Source organism: Dinoponera quadriceps, unplaced genomic scaffold (genome assembly GCF_001313825.1).
Source record: "Dinoponera quadriceps isolate SergipeBrazil2010 unplaced genomic scaffold, ASM131382v1 scaffold367, whole genome shotgun sequence".
In the NCBI taxonomy this organism is placed as follows: Eukaryota; Metazoa; Arthropoda; class Insecta; order Hymenoptera; family Formicidae; genus Dinoponera; species Dinoponera quadriceps.
Window position 1 is genome coordinate 1,828,403 of NW_014554712.1, and position 14,021 is coordinate 1,842,423.

At 45.9% G+C, this 14,021-nt stretch overlaps 1 protein-coding gene across 4 annotated transcripts in view; it reads right to left on the reverse strand.

The window, feature by feature from the left end:
• The window catches only part of LOC106741043 (ADAMTS-like protein 3), a 236,339-nt gene that overhangs the window by 103,965 nt on the left and 118,353 nt on the right, over positions 1 to 14,021 (reverse strand). For all 4 annotated transcript variants that reach the window (XM_014612608.1, XM_014612609.1, XM_014612607.1 and 1 more), the window contains exon 2: positions 10,061 to 10,180. In XM_014612608.1, the coding sequence (XP_014468094.1) occupies positions 10,061 to 10,180 (120 nt within the window). The remainder of the gene's footprint in view (positions 1 to 10,060; positions 10,181 to 14,021) is intronic.

The window sequence follows — 14,021 nt, forward strand, 5'->3', positions numbered from 1 at the left end:
CACGTCGACGGTTTTCTACCCTCTTCACCCGGCCGGCGAGTGCCACTACAAGCGGCGGTGTGACATTCCTCCGTGCTCCATCGCACGAAGAAAGAGATTCAGATGCTCATTGTAACGGCACGCACGAGCAAGTATCAGCAATTCCTCGGACGTTTAGCAAAGCCGCTTTCGTTTGCCGCGACACGCGAGAAGATTCACACCAGTGATGGGCGATCTTTTGGAAAAAAATCGATTTCTGAATCAATCTTGTATTGGAGTAATTAGAATCGATTTACTGAAAAAGTCTATGACTAGGAGAATCGATTTTCTATACAACACGCTTCTTCTTATTTTATAAGTATAATATATCTATAATGTATGTAATATAATATATAAAATCCTAGGTCGATAGTAACTTTTGCTTACAGCCAAACTCATCATCACTTACTGATCATTGATGAGCAAGCATATCATCAGATCGAGCATCCATTTTTTATCGAAAGAATTGATTCGTGCCGAAATCGTGCAAAAAAGAATCGATAAAAAAAAAATTGATATTTGGAGAAAAGAAATCGAATTTCTAAAAATCGAATTAGGATCGTTCATAATTAATTTACACGCAAAGAAGTAAATGTTCGTTATAATATATTGGTAGTCTTCTACGAAGCGCGCATGAAATGCGCGGGACTGACTGTAAAAAAGACACGCGTTCATTAATAAGCATGAAATATTGCCGAGAGTCGAAATAAGTTGTGTAACTTCTGTCACGTTGTAATTAGCGTTATTTATTATCGTGTTTGCGTATTATTAGTACGAATAAACGGCGAAATCGTGCTGCATCGGGGTGACAGTAATGCATTACGAAGACGTCACGCGGCATGGAAAATATCAGAATCGCTAATTTGCGTGAAACGTAGGCACACCGCAGCCGGAAGTTTGCTAATAATCCGCGTTTAAATTTGTACGAGGCAAATTGATTAATTTGACAGCGGCGGACTATTTATGTCCGTCCGAATGTGGATCACGAGGTATAAGGGCGTATAACTGCGGGTAATCCACAATATAGCGCTAAAAATAATTTATCAGCAGTCAATTACACGCGGCTGCGCTATTCCGCGGGAAATCGAACAAACCGACTCAATTGTTAATACGGTCAAGAAAATTTAATTAGGGCGTAGCAGTAATTATCGTCCTTGCCATCTATTATTCACCCTCGAATGGATCTCTTATGGTCCCTCGCGTCCATCCCAAGCCAAGGTTGCTCGCTTATATTTTTACATAAATATATTAATAATTCGCACACGGTGCTCTGCGATATATATAAAATAGCGTGTAGGATAAAATTAGTTATGCGTCACAAGGTGAGTACAAAAAGAGGGAGCGAAACGTTTGGGGACGAGGATATAAATATGTGAAACGGTTTCAAATGTTAAGGAAAAAACTGTAGTTTAAAATTGAAATATTGAATGAGTAATCGTCAGTCATGTTAGCACGTACATCTGAAAATATGTAACATTAGTGATTAAGGCCAAATATACAACTGTTAAAAGGATACACATATTTTATCAACTTGACGTCAAATCGAGAATCTGAGCAAATAGGATGTTAATATAAATAATGAAAAAGATAAATATAGATAAATTAAAAAAAAATTTTTCACAAGCTTTTTCATGAGCTTTTTATTATATATTCAACTTTTTTCAATATATTTGTTAGTGTCCGACTGAAATCTCGGCTTTAATTTCGGTTACAGCTGTTTTTGACCAAAAATAAAGGTTTCGGTTCAGTTTCGGTTTCGTTCGAAATTGAAAAAGAGTCTCGACGTAAATCGGAACTGATCGAGTCACAATATGTCGATTAGAACCGATGCCGCAAAGGTGATTTCGGTCGTACAATAGTATTTATATGCAAGAAGGATAATAAAAAACCTATCATTTTTGTAAAATGACAGGAAAGTGATTCAAGTAACCAAGTGTTTAGGTTTAATGTGAGGCGTCTCAATTTAAATGCCACACCCTGTGTAAACTGCGTTCACATTTGGAAATACATTTTCAAAGGGGATATAACGAGTGCAAAAATTTCAGTTCCCAATTAAAACCGTTTTTCCCGTCCAGCCAATTCTCCCCCCGCAAAATTGTTTACATCGCGAAATTTACCGATTGCAACCTGCGATTTCAATTTATCACATTTTTTTTCCGTCGCGTGCGAGCGCGTACGCGCGCGGAAATAAAGCCGTATGAAAATCTATGCTTCTTCATTGCGTTGATTGTGCGTGGAATTGTGTTCCGAGAGGAGAGGGTTTAATGTTTCTCGTTTCAAACTCCCCCCCCCCCCNTCTCTCTCTGCATATAATACGTCCTCGGGAGCGGCGCATTTCAAGTCAGATGTATATGAAGAAGGATTCATAAAGTCCGCAGAGAGGTCGAGTGTATGTGCGAGCGAGCACGTTCCGTGGGTTATCCCGCCGCGTTTTCTTATAAAAGCTCGACTATACTCCTTAGAAGATGAAGGGTTGGCACGGGGGTTTCGGCTACGGGCTGGATGGCGTTGTCTACCGAGCGCACAATGAACCTCATGCACCCCGAAAGACGAGAGACGAGAGAGATATGCCTCTCTTAGAAAGGCATCCGAGCTCGCCCGCCGCGAATCGAGTAGATTCGCCGAGCGAGCGCGCTGCTCTTCCGCATTCCGCGCGAATTAATCGCTGAATTTGCCGAAATTCGATACTGACTTTTCAATTAGAATTACGCGGTATTAACTTCACAATGCCGGAAATGTGTAACATGCGCGTATATACATTGAGCGTATATTATACGAAGGTTTCAGTCTTTTTTGGCTGTATGAAAATAAGGCAATAAATTGCCGATAAGAAAGACTGAAACTTTTGCACACACCTAATACATTTGTCGTGCAAGTTTACGAAGTAGTCAAAATTTTATTTGTATATAATTAAGGGACCGGAACTTTTGCGCACAATTAACCCCTCGACTGGCGGAAACGCAATATTACGTTCACAAAAAGTAGCCCAAACCAGCGGAACCTCAATACTGATATTTCTGGTAGTTTAATATTTCTAAAATTGCGTATTCACGGATATTTTAGGCTCGCTCTATTCGATGGTGAATTTTAAAATTCAAAATTCACGATAAGATATACGGCGGATCGAAAATTGAAAAAAGATGTAAAAGCTTCACAAAAATTTTGAAATGTTTTATTTTGGGGTTTTTGAGGTCGCTTTTTTCAATGGTGAATTGTAAAATAAAAATTCGATATAGCGAGCCTTCAAATTTAATTGTTGTAAAATCCAATTGTTGTAAAATCCACTTTTTCGTCAGCTTAAGCATTTTTAAGCACTTAATGCGAAATTCAACTTACCAGAGTCATGGGGTCGATAACGAATTTAAATCAAACGACAGATCAGGCATCATATCGATTATCATCGAGTGGACAGATCGCGTAAACGCGTCTTCTAATCGATGCGCTATTCCCGCGAACAATAATCCAGGGTTTATCGGTCCACAATCTTGAGGACGCATCTCGCCGAGAAGGAGAGAGAGAGAGAGAAAGGAGTTACCAGGAGGAAGAGGAGTTCGTCTCTCCGAAGCAATTTGCCCGCGCTCAGCGAAACCCCGCGACGTGCACGACCACGTACGCATCGGAAATTCGCGTGAGTGGGTAGTGAGGGGGTAGGGGCAAAACTACCAAGAACACACGTACGCCGAAGAGACAAACGATATTTCGATATATCGCCGCGACATCCTAATTTGCTTTTCGGATTCGCCTTATAGCGCGGAATCCCCATCCGCAAAGTTGGTTTTACGCTCGCCGCCGCCGCCGCCATCGCGATGTAATCACTGGGCGAACAGTGAAATATCCCGGGCAAATATGCGATACGTACATCGCGCACGATATCTCCTGTGCGGAATATGACCTTATTTCCCTTATCTGCCGGAGCCCCTCGGCTATCGGTGAGCATCTCGCGAAAGATAAGGGGCTATCGTTAACCGCGGAACGCGCTCGAGATTAATCGCGGAATCAGCCTGTGCGTGAAAACGGCGAGGACTCCGCTCGGCTTCGCCTCGGAATGGAAAAGCTTGCATTATCCTCTCTCGCTCTCTCTTGAAAACTCGGATTTACTCCGACGAAGAGGCGCTCGTGTGCGTTTCAGCGAGATGAGCGGATAATAAGTAAATATGAGAGTTTGGCTCGTAGTAGTAATTATACGATCGAACTGTTTATTATACCGTATATATAGGGTGTCCCATAGGATAAGATCGAAATTTTTATAATTTTCTTACGACGTACGAGTTCGAACTCGGTTGATAGTGCAGCCTGAAGCAACACGTAATACAAATTCCCGCTCTCGGCAAAGATAATGCGAGTGAGCGGACCACTAAGCGTTGGTTTCAAAAGCTTCAGTTTGATGATACACACCTGGAAAATTTGCTTCGCGGTCACGCGTTAACGGTTATCGAAGACACCGTTTTGAAGGTTATGGTTGAAGCAAACTCACTTCAAATGAAAAATTAAGAACGGTCACCTCATTTGCGATCGAATATTATCTAGAAAAAGTTGATCCCGAAATGGCCTTGAATTATTGGCTATACAACAAAATTAAAGTCACCAACTCATGTCTCCTTCCAAACCCCACAACTTTTGTCCGAAACACTTAATTTTGTCGAATGCTTCGTTTTCAAGACTTTCCACTGTTTCCATTAAAATGAGACATCCTGTATATATATGTCGTCATGCTCATCTCGCAACACTGCAGAATTTCTACCTCCGTGGAGATAGCATCTTCAGAGGAAAGAAGCCGAGCGTGGTCATTAATCTTAAAGGAGGGAAAAAAGGAGCCACTCAATTTTGCGAAATGTAATTTGTATTTCGACAGGAGAGAAAGAAGGAGATAAAGAGAGGAGGAGAAAGAAAGAGAGGGAAAGAAAGAAAGAGAGCTCCTCCTACGGATTCTTCCGCCCCCGAACGCGCCATTAGTTCGTTCGATCGCGGATTAACTCCCCGCGAGTAGTACGCGCGGGGGAGAGCGGGGAATGCGCGCGCGGTTTACACCCGCGAGGAAAAACAAAATAACTGTAAAAGCAAGGGTAGAAGAGAATTGTCGAGGTTGCCGTGTGCGTGCGAGATCAGTGGTTCCCAGCCTATCAGGTGCGCGCGTCTTCAGACGAGAACGCGAAACGAGCGGGGGAGGTCGCGATAACAAGGAACCCCTGGCAAGCTTGCAAGTTTTACGCGCAACCGACGGCTTCCGGTTGTCGGAGGCAAAATGACATCCGGAATAAAAGTGTCGTGGTCTCTCTAGTCGTGAGGAGAGAGACAGTCGCGACTCAGATACGTAGCAATGGCGCCGGTGGTGCCAGCGGTCGCGCCGTAAAACTGCTCGCGCATTTTTCCCTGGACGCGATCGTGCTTTACGGACTCTCGCGGTCGATCCCCCCTCGGTGACGAATTACGAACGCACGGAGCTCGTCGGTTTAATCGTCGTCCGACGATCGCACCGCGCGAACAGTGAAAGAGCATCCCGCGAAAGTATACCAACGAAAATCTTTTTCTTACTGAGAGAGATTCGACAAGGAGATTTAAAAGCATAAATATTAATATTATCTAAATTATAGTATTATCTCATAAATATTATCTAAATTAATAAAACGCTAACTAAAGGTTCCGCTGAACAATCGGAAATCGGTACGTCGGAAATAAGTACAAAAGGCTTATATTATTTATTCGCGATTATTAAAATTATTAAATATTATATAATGATTATAAATGTTAAATGTATTACAGTAAAAAAAAATAGATATACAATGAACGAAATATCGTGTGCTTCAACTCATAAATATACAAGAAGGCACATATAAAACATATAAAAACATATAAAAAATACGTATCTCTTATTCTCAGTCGCTGTATAACATATCTAAAGTGATCTAAAATCGGAATCAAAAGGGAACATTTCGATATGTTTCCTTGTAAGATTTGCTCCGTTACGTTGATGGTGCTCTATAAATTTCTCGGAGTGGAATTTCATTCAAAATAAACGAAAAGAGACAATATTTTCGCTCGGAGCGATAATGAAAACCCTGCCGCTCGAAATCGCAAGAGTGAATCTTACATTCAAGCTTAGAACGGATTCTGACTCCGTACGAGCGAATGTTTCAATCGATCAGACCGTATTTCTTCCCGTGATAGTGAAATACATCAGATTCGCTGTTCAGATTCGAGTGAAAACACATCCCAACGTGGAGAATTCGCTCTGTGCGAGTGAAAGATCACTCGAATTCGAATGACTTGGCTGTCACTCTACTTTTCGAGTGAGTTATCACTCCAGGAAATTAAGAGGCTGGAAACGTTAAACTGAAGCTTTAATAATTCAAGACAAATTTAAAGAAGACCGTCCGGTTCGCGGGAAAATCTGTTTTTACAAAGTAAGTAAGTAGCGGATCGAGCTTTTTCCTTCTCCGGTTGTTTGTGCAGAAAAAAAAAAAACGAAACATCGTTTGCCGGGGCAAATTTAACGTTTATTCATAAACGTGTTCGTGGACTTTCGCGCTTAACGCTGTGCTTGGGCTTCTCCTGAGATCGTTAGGTCTCATCGTCGACGAAAGTTTCAAGCACTTGCATCCCCCGCACATCGGTCCCGCACCGTAAAGAGCCTCCCCAAAGTTCTAATATCGTGCCGAAGATATTGCAATATCGTCGGTGTGTGATCGCGACGGGGGGAGAGGGGGGGGGGGCAATTTTTCTCCGCGACAACGTTAGCGGATAATCTTACTCCGAACATCGTAAAAAAAAAAAAAAAAAAAAAAANCTCCCGCCGAGGAAAAGAGCCCCCCCCCCTCTCCCGAGTATCACTCGAAAGTAGTTCGAGGAGTTGACGGAATTTTGATAGAACATTCTCCCGCTACTCTCTATTTCAAAGGCGTCGCGCGGTGCTTCCCGAACGAAAATAAAGCGCGACTCCGTACAAACAAAGCATCGGTCGTGCGCGCGCGCGCATCTCGCGATACTTCCGTAGATATTCGCGCGACGGGAACGTATTTTTAATAAAAATCCCAGGTAGCTGTCGAGGATACTTCTATAAACTTTCGCGGTATGAACACACATAGGCACACGCATACACACATACAGACACAGGTTACTCGTGTACGCTGAATCGTTCCAAAATAGCGTGAAAGTTCGCCTGCGGAAATCGCTTCGGACTTCGAAATAGAACTTCCATAAGTACGTTTCTGTAACGGCGATGTGTGTGTGTGTGTGTGTGTGAGTGGTTACGCGGCAGATATTTTTCTCTTATTCGGAGGGAAGGGAGGAGGCCCCGCGCGATGAAATTCAGCGCTTATCCCCTCGCGTTCCCCGTAAGATTGCGATTACTCCGGCACAGAGACAGCCGGAATTTACGAAGTGCGTCGGGCCAATTTACACGTACTGTACGCCGCCGGGGATTCCCGCTCGCCGCGCGGAGAGCGAGACGTAATCGGCGTGTAGAAACGATTCAACAACATTAGAAAACGGCGAGGCGGAGTGCATTCGCAGGGCTGCTGCATCCTAACGTCGCGTGGCGGAATGATAACGGCGGGATGGAACGAGCGAGTTGCGTGGCGCACCACACACACGGCTCGCGTTCTTCGGCCGCGCTATTCTCACCGCCCCTAAAGTTTTTCTCGCCGCGCTCACGGATCACTTGGGATAACGTTAAATCTTATTTCTCCGCGGGAGGCATCGCGATACGGCGCTGGAGGAAGCTTCAATCGGCGAATATCGGGCGGGTCGCATTTACAGCCGATGGATAGAACTTTTCGCTTCGTCGGGAAAATCATTTATTTATCTATATATNGACTTAGTATGAGCGGCTGTTAAAAAGGCGTATGCAAAAGCGCCCCACGATGATTATACGCGAGGAAGATTGAACACGCGCGACTGCGATGCACTTTCCAGACTAATCTCCGCACACACACGCGCACGCTGATACGTTGGAAATGCAGGCTGGTCCAGCTAGATACGTGGGCGATGCCCTGTTTAACTATTACGCAGGCCGGAACCCACGGCGAGCGGGGGCCATCAGGAGTCACATGCGGTCGGACGTAATTGAGGAGCTCGGCGCAGCGGAAAAGCATATCCCGTTTTAACTATTCCGCTACTCTACCGGCCGGCCAATGAAACTCGTTCGGAGCCCGTCCTCCGACTTCAATATTTCATCCGGCCGGCGTTAACGCTGAAGAAGCGATCGTCACCGTGTGACCTCCCTCTCTCTCTCTCTCTCTCTCTTTCTCTCTTTCTTTTTCGAGTCGCGCACACGAGTCTCGGTAGAATCGAGGGACGATCACGGCGAGAATCGCTCGTAAGGCGAATCAAAAAGGCCGTCGAAGATCCGTTTCAGCGATCTCGTTATACTTTTCCCTCGACGAAGGACGCTCGGGTTCCTCTTTGTAGCGCGCCGAGGTCTCGCGTTACAAAAAATTTTACGATTTCCCCGAGTTCTGTCAAGGTAATGCTCCAACTTTGTTAATTCATCCCGGCATAAATCTTTCTCGTAACTTTAAGCGAATGTGACTCGCTCGGCTCGACCTCCTTCCCAGCCCTCATATACGTAACGCAAATCGCACGCACGTAAAACTTTAATTTTCTTTATTGTAAAATTTTACTCGTGCTGGAAGAGGAGAAACTGCGAACTCGCGGGAGCTCATGAGCGAGAAGTTTTGAGACCGACCGCGCGCGCGCGCGCAGATCTTTCCGATCTTCCCGAAAGTGGAGGAAAAAATACCCCCACCCGATCGAAAAGGAAGAGATCAGGGAAGTTTCCAGTGAACCGGGAGGAAGCTGGTTATATCCCGCTGAAGCGTTCAGACTGATCTGGAAGATTGCTTTTCGGACGTTTACTTGCTGCTTTTGCAGTGCGTTCATTGATTGAAAGCTTCCCGCGACACTCGGAGAACGAATTAGCTATCGGAGCTAAAATCCAGCTAAAAGGCAGCTAAGGTGTGTTTTTGAAATAGGAATAGGTAATTTTCGATTTCAGGCGTGACGCGATCTCCAACATCGATTACCCGGACGTTGACGTGCCCGGAGGCCACCGACTACGAACAAGTACTTATCGTTCTCATGGAAAGGGTGAAACTCGGCGGGAGGAATTTCCGGCGCGATATGGAGCGTGAAATTTTGAAGAACGAGACGTTTGACCGCGGCGTTTCGGGGCGGCTAAGTCTCGCGAGATCGTAAATCTCGCCGGCGACGCAGCCTCTTCGTCTCTCGGTGTCGCGCGACCCCGATGTCACGTCATGCGTGATAAGCGACGGTCCGTTCGCAGGAAACAACAGGAAGCGCGACTCTTCCCGATCCCGTCGGCGTTTAAACGCGTCTCGAGGAGGAGGAACATCGGCCAGGGAGAAGGAACGAGGACGACCGAGGGAAGGAAATCCGCCCGGTGAGACGTCGTAGAGAGAGAAAGAGAGAGACGGTCGTAAACTTAAACATTCTTCGCCGGGTGGCGAAGAGAGACGCGTAAAACTCCCCTGCGAGTTACCTAGCTGCGAGATGAGACCGAGTGAGACGCGGGCCGGAGCGAGGTAAAAGCAGGACACGGGCTTTGCGGACGCGCGCGACACAACACAGTTGTCCGATTTCTGCGACCCATTTCCGTCCGCGGCCGGCGTGAATAAAGGTGTTTATTTTTCGCCGAGCTTTCGGTGACATTTCCTTCAGCCCTCTCGCTCGACTTTCTCTCTCTCTCTCTCTCTTCCCCCATTTGTGTACGTCGTCGTCGTCGCCGCCGCGTTGGTCCGTCTCTCGTGTGCGGTTGGCACTTGTACATTCGAGTAGACACGTCATTCGAGTCGCGGGATCGAACGCTCGTTTTCGCCTTTTACCGGCGAACCATGACCGCGATTCTCCGAACTTTCCGACCCGATAGTGGACGAAGGATTACCTCCCGAGCCGGCTTTGAAAGCTCGACCGCATACGTCACGCCGGGAGTAAAGCGATTGCGATCGCCCGCGAGGGCGAGCGAGCGGGCGACGAAAGGCGGAAAGCGGGGGGGGGGGGGGGGAAAANGAGGAAAAAGCGTTTTTACCTGATCTACGGCGTCAACGGCGAAATCGTTGCCGGTGTTGCTGATCTCCGAGACGTCCTCAGTGATCGAGTGATCGCCGATCGTGCTGTTGTCGCTCACGACGAGGCCCAGCAGGCATATCTGTAAGCAGCGAGGATCGCTCTCGTAAAGAAGCTCGAGTTATTAGGGGCTGCTGGTGGAAGAATCTATTATACATGTAGCGCCGGTCAGAGACTTTAACGGGAGAAATAGTGGCGGCGAGCCACGTGGTGATTTGTCCCGCCCGCTGAGATATAGCGCCTCGGCCCTTACCGATAGATAACAATGGGACGGTTCCGACCCCGTGGAAAATTAATGCCGGGGCTCGAGGGAACGTTCCCCCTCGGATGTCGCGGTGGCTGTCGTGTAGCGCGCGGCCCAAGTCGAGTTCCACCCCCCCCCGAAAGCTAACGTTGTTTTTCCACACGTTGTTTACGGTCTCTGAGCCTGCGTCTGAGGAGAATGGAACGGGAAGCGTGAACGTTAACCTCGCTGCTCGATTTAAACCCGAGTATGAGTTTCAAGATCGTCGGGAAATCTGGCTTGGAAAATGAGAGTACCGAAAACTCGAGATCTCTCCTTCGGTCTGTCTGTATCGTCAGTGACGAGGAAAAGAGAATATACTGTCTCGTTTCAACGACGTATAGTTTTCGAGTTTAAGATCGACGATGTGTGGAAGAAGATCAAGGAGATATCAAATGTGACCGAAATGTTTGGATCTTAATTTGAGTAAACTCATGTGACGATGTAAGAAGTTGGTTTATTCAATATGATACTAACCATGCTTAGTTCTTCGTGGCCCGATATATTCATTTAACGATTTAACAAATCTAAGCAATTTATTAAATTAAAATTTAAGAAGGGATTTACTATTGTCTGCTACTACTACTATTATTAAATTTACTACTACCACTATTAAATTTATTGTTGTCAAATTGTTTCGTGTCAATTTTAAATGCAACGTAGTTGTCGGTTTGTGTAATTTTTTCCCGATTTTTTCATTATTTCGAGATATGAGTGATACATCCTTAAGAACTGAGGAGGGTACGAGACCGGAACTGTGCGGAGGCATCGTGAGCTTACGGTGTAAGTTTTGCTTATCGGATCGTCGTATAATAATTAGTCCGTCTCGAGGAGGACTCCGTGACGAGCCGCTAAACAGAACCGCGTCAGAAAGCGGTATCGATCGTAATCTGAGCGAAGAAGCCAACGTCCGTTTTCGACTAGACTAGGAGCGGTCACGTAGTACAATAGCGATGTACAGTGCATGGTAACGGCCGATATCGGCGGATATTCCAATATTAGTCACCGAACTCGGACTCGTCGTTTGGCTGTCCGTGCATTCGTGTGGAAGTTGCAGAGGGAGAGCTGTGGAGAGGAAGAAAGAGAGAGAGAGAGAGAGAAGGGAGAGAGAAAGGCGAATGAAAAAGGGTGAGACTCTCTCGGGGGAGGGCGCCCTATCCGTTTGCGCGAGCTATCCGAATCGCGAAGAGGAACGGCAAAGTGAATCCGCACGGTCGTCGCCGAGACAAAAGAGTGCGCAAGAAGGAGCAATTTAATTGTGGCCGCAGTTTCGAGCTCGAAAACGGATACCCCACTCTCCGGTATTGCGCTACGCGAGGAGGAGGAACTTTTATAACAAGCCACCGTCCGTTCGTTCGCCCGCTCGCTCGCTGGCGTCCCAACGGCTGCCCTTTTTCAGTGCACGTAGCGCTCGTTCCGGCGAAATTTCCCAACTGCGGGGATTCATATTTTACGACCGTCTCCGGTCCGCCGCCGCATAATACATTTTTGTTGGAACAATCGGCCGTCTGCCGCGGAAGCATTAGTCACGAGCGCGGGCGAAACGTGTAACGATTCAATCTCGACGTGGCTCACGATGACGACGTCGACCAACGGCCGAGCAACCTATAAGCGACCTGAACGCGCGATCACTCGGAAAGGGATGAAACGTGCGGCGAAACAGTACCGATCGAATGTCCGAGATCGTTCGAAACGCGCAATCGCGAGTCGCGAAAATCTACCGCAGCAGGCTCCGCCGAATCTCTATTTCTCGATATTAGGGGGCCATTCAACAATCACGTGAAATTTCGGTATTTTCCACTCTCCCTTCAAATATTATGTGATATGCGAAAGTATCCCCCTCCCCTCGCCAGTGTATAGAATAAAAAAATAGCTTACAACCATATAATTGGGTAACAGTTTAAACTGCAGATTACTATTTTTTCTAAAATACAAATAACTTTTAGGCATAATATGAAGTTCTTTTATTTTGCAACTTTCCTTAAAAAAATCTCGCATTGTCTAGTTAAATATTACAATTCTCTTTCCCGTAAGATTCGGTCAATTTATTTCATTTTCCCTATTCAATAAAAGCAGCATCCAATAAAATAAATATTTTTATCATTATTTCTCAGACGGCCGTTATAGGGTTGAAAGATGCGCACATAGCTTATATTCTCCGGTGCTAAATTTTTTTCTAGGGTTCCATACCGACTCACGATAATCATCATCAATTCCTCAAGACTATCGCACACGGAAAGAAAAGGTCACTGGGATTAATGTGACGATGAAAGAACCAAATGCGTCTTCGTTGAAGGAGACAGAATTTCCACTTGCCGTAAATTCGGTTCTTAGGAAATTCCGTTTCCTCCGACCAAAACTTATTTCAGTTTTCAAGTTTCGGAAGAAACTGTTTTTATCGATTTTCCCGCAGATTTTTTTGGTATCACGCCTTATTTACGGCAAAAAGTAAATGTATTAGCGGATTTTAACCGAAAACACACATGAATTTTTCTAAACGAATTTTTGGCACCGTTGGAACAAAAACCGAAGAACGATCCGCGGAAAAATGAAGGAAAAACTCGGATTTTTCCCCGAAACTTATAAACTACAACCACCAAAACACATTCGGTTTGCTCACTGTCGCATTAATTCAACCCGATTCTTTTCCGCCGCGTGCGCGTGTATTCGCATCCAAGTACAGACGCAACACCTCTTCGTTTTTGTTCCTCGAGATCCATCATCCGCCGACTGGCAAGAGCTATAATGCCCGCTCACATTTCGGACGTTCGGTTTCGTTCGCGGTCGTGACTCGCACAAAGAGATTCCGACGTGACGACGACGAGAACGACGATGATATATTTACGGTGCGGAACTCTTCTCGCTCGCTTCCCTCCCCCGCCCCCCCCCCTCCCCTTCCTCTCTCTTTTTCCCGCCGCGCGCGTTTCATTAAAGCGTCACTCGAAAGGAATACGCCGGAATAATCAAGCGATGTGTATATTCGAAAGCCGCTCGCTCGCACGAACGAACGAACGAACGAACGAACGGGCGAGCCGCGGCAATGCGAATATATGCGCAGGCCGGCGCGTTCGTTTGACGTGAGCGCGTGACATACGCACGCGTGTACCCGTGAAGATCTCCGTCGGCGACGATGGAGCTTAACGTCCGCCGCAACGTTATTAGCGATAAATTTAGGGGCCTTCAGCCGCCCTGTAATTAAAGGTTAACGCGCTCGGCGCGTTCGAGGCCCTAGAAAATGAACTCGTACAGATTGGGATTAACGGGGAGCGGCGCGTTGTCCGGTGATATTCTGTCAGGGGGTAATCCAGGCAGAAATTTCGGCCGTGTGTTAAATCTTTAATTCTACAAGATAATAGGAATTAAGATAGAAAAATAGGTTGAATTAGGTTGAGGACGTCCCGATGTCCCAAAGGACGCACATCGTATTTAGGACTTAGTAGCTACTTTTGTGATGAGTGTGCTAATTAACTGCAATTTTTCTATCCTAATTCGCTTTGTTCGCGTGCCATATTCGCTTTACCCGGCAGGATCGGGCAAAGCGAATAATGTCCTTTTTTCAGTTTTGATTAAATAAGAGGTTAAAAAAAATATTTGAGTTTGATCATTGTATTTCCTTTCATAAAATAATGATTACACGTGG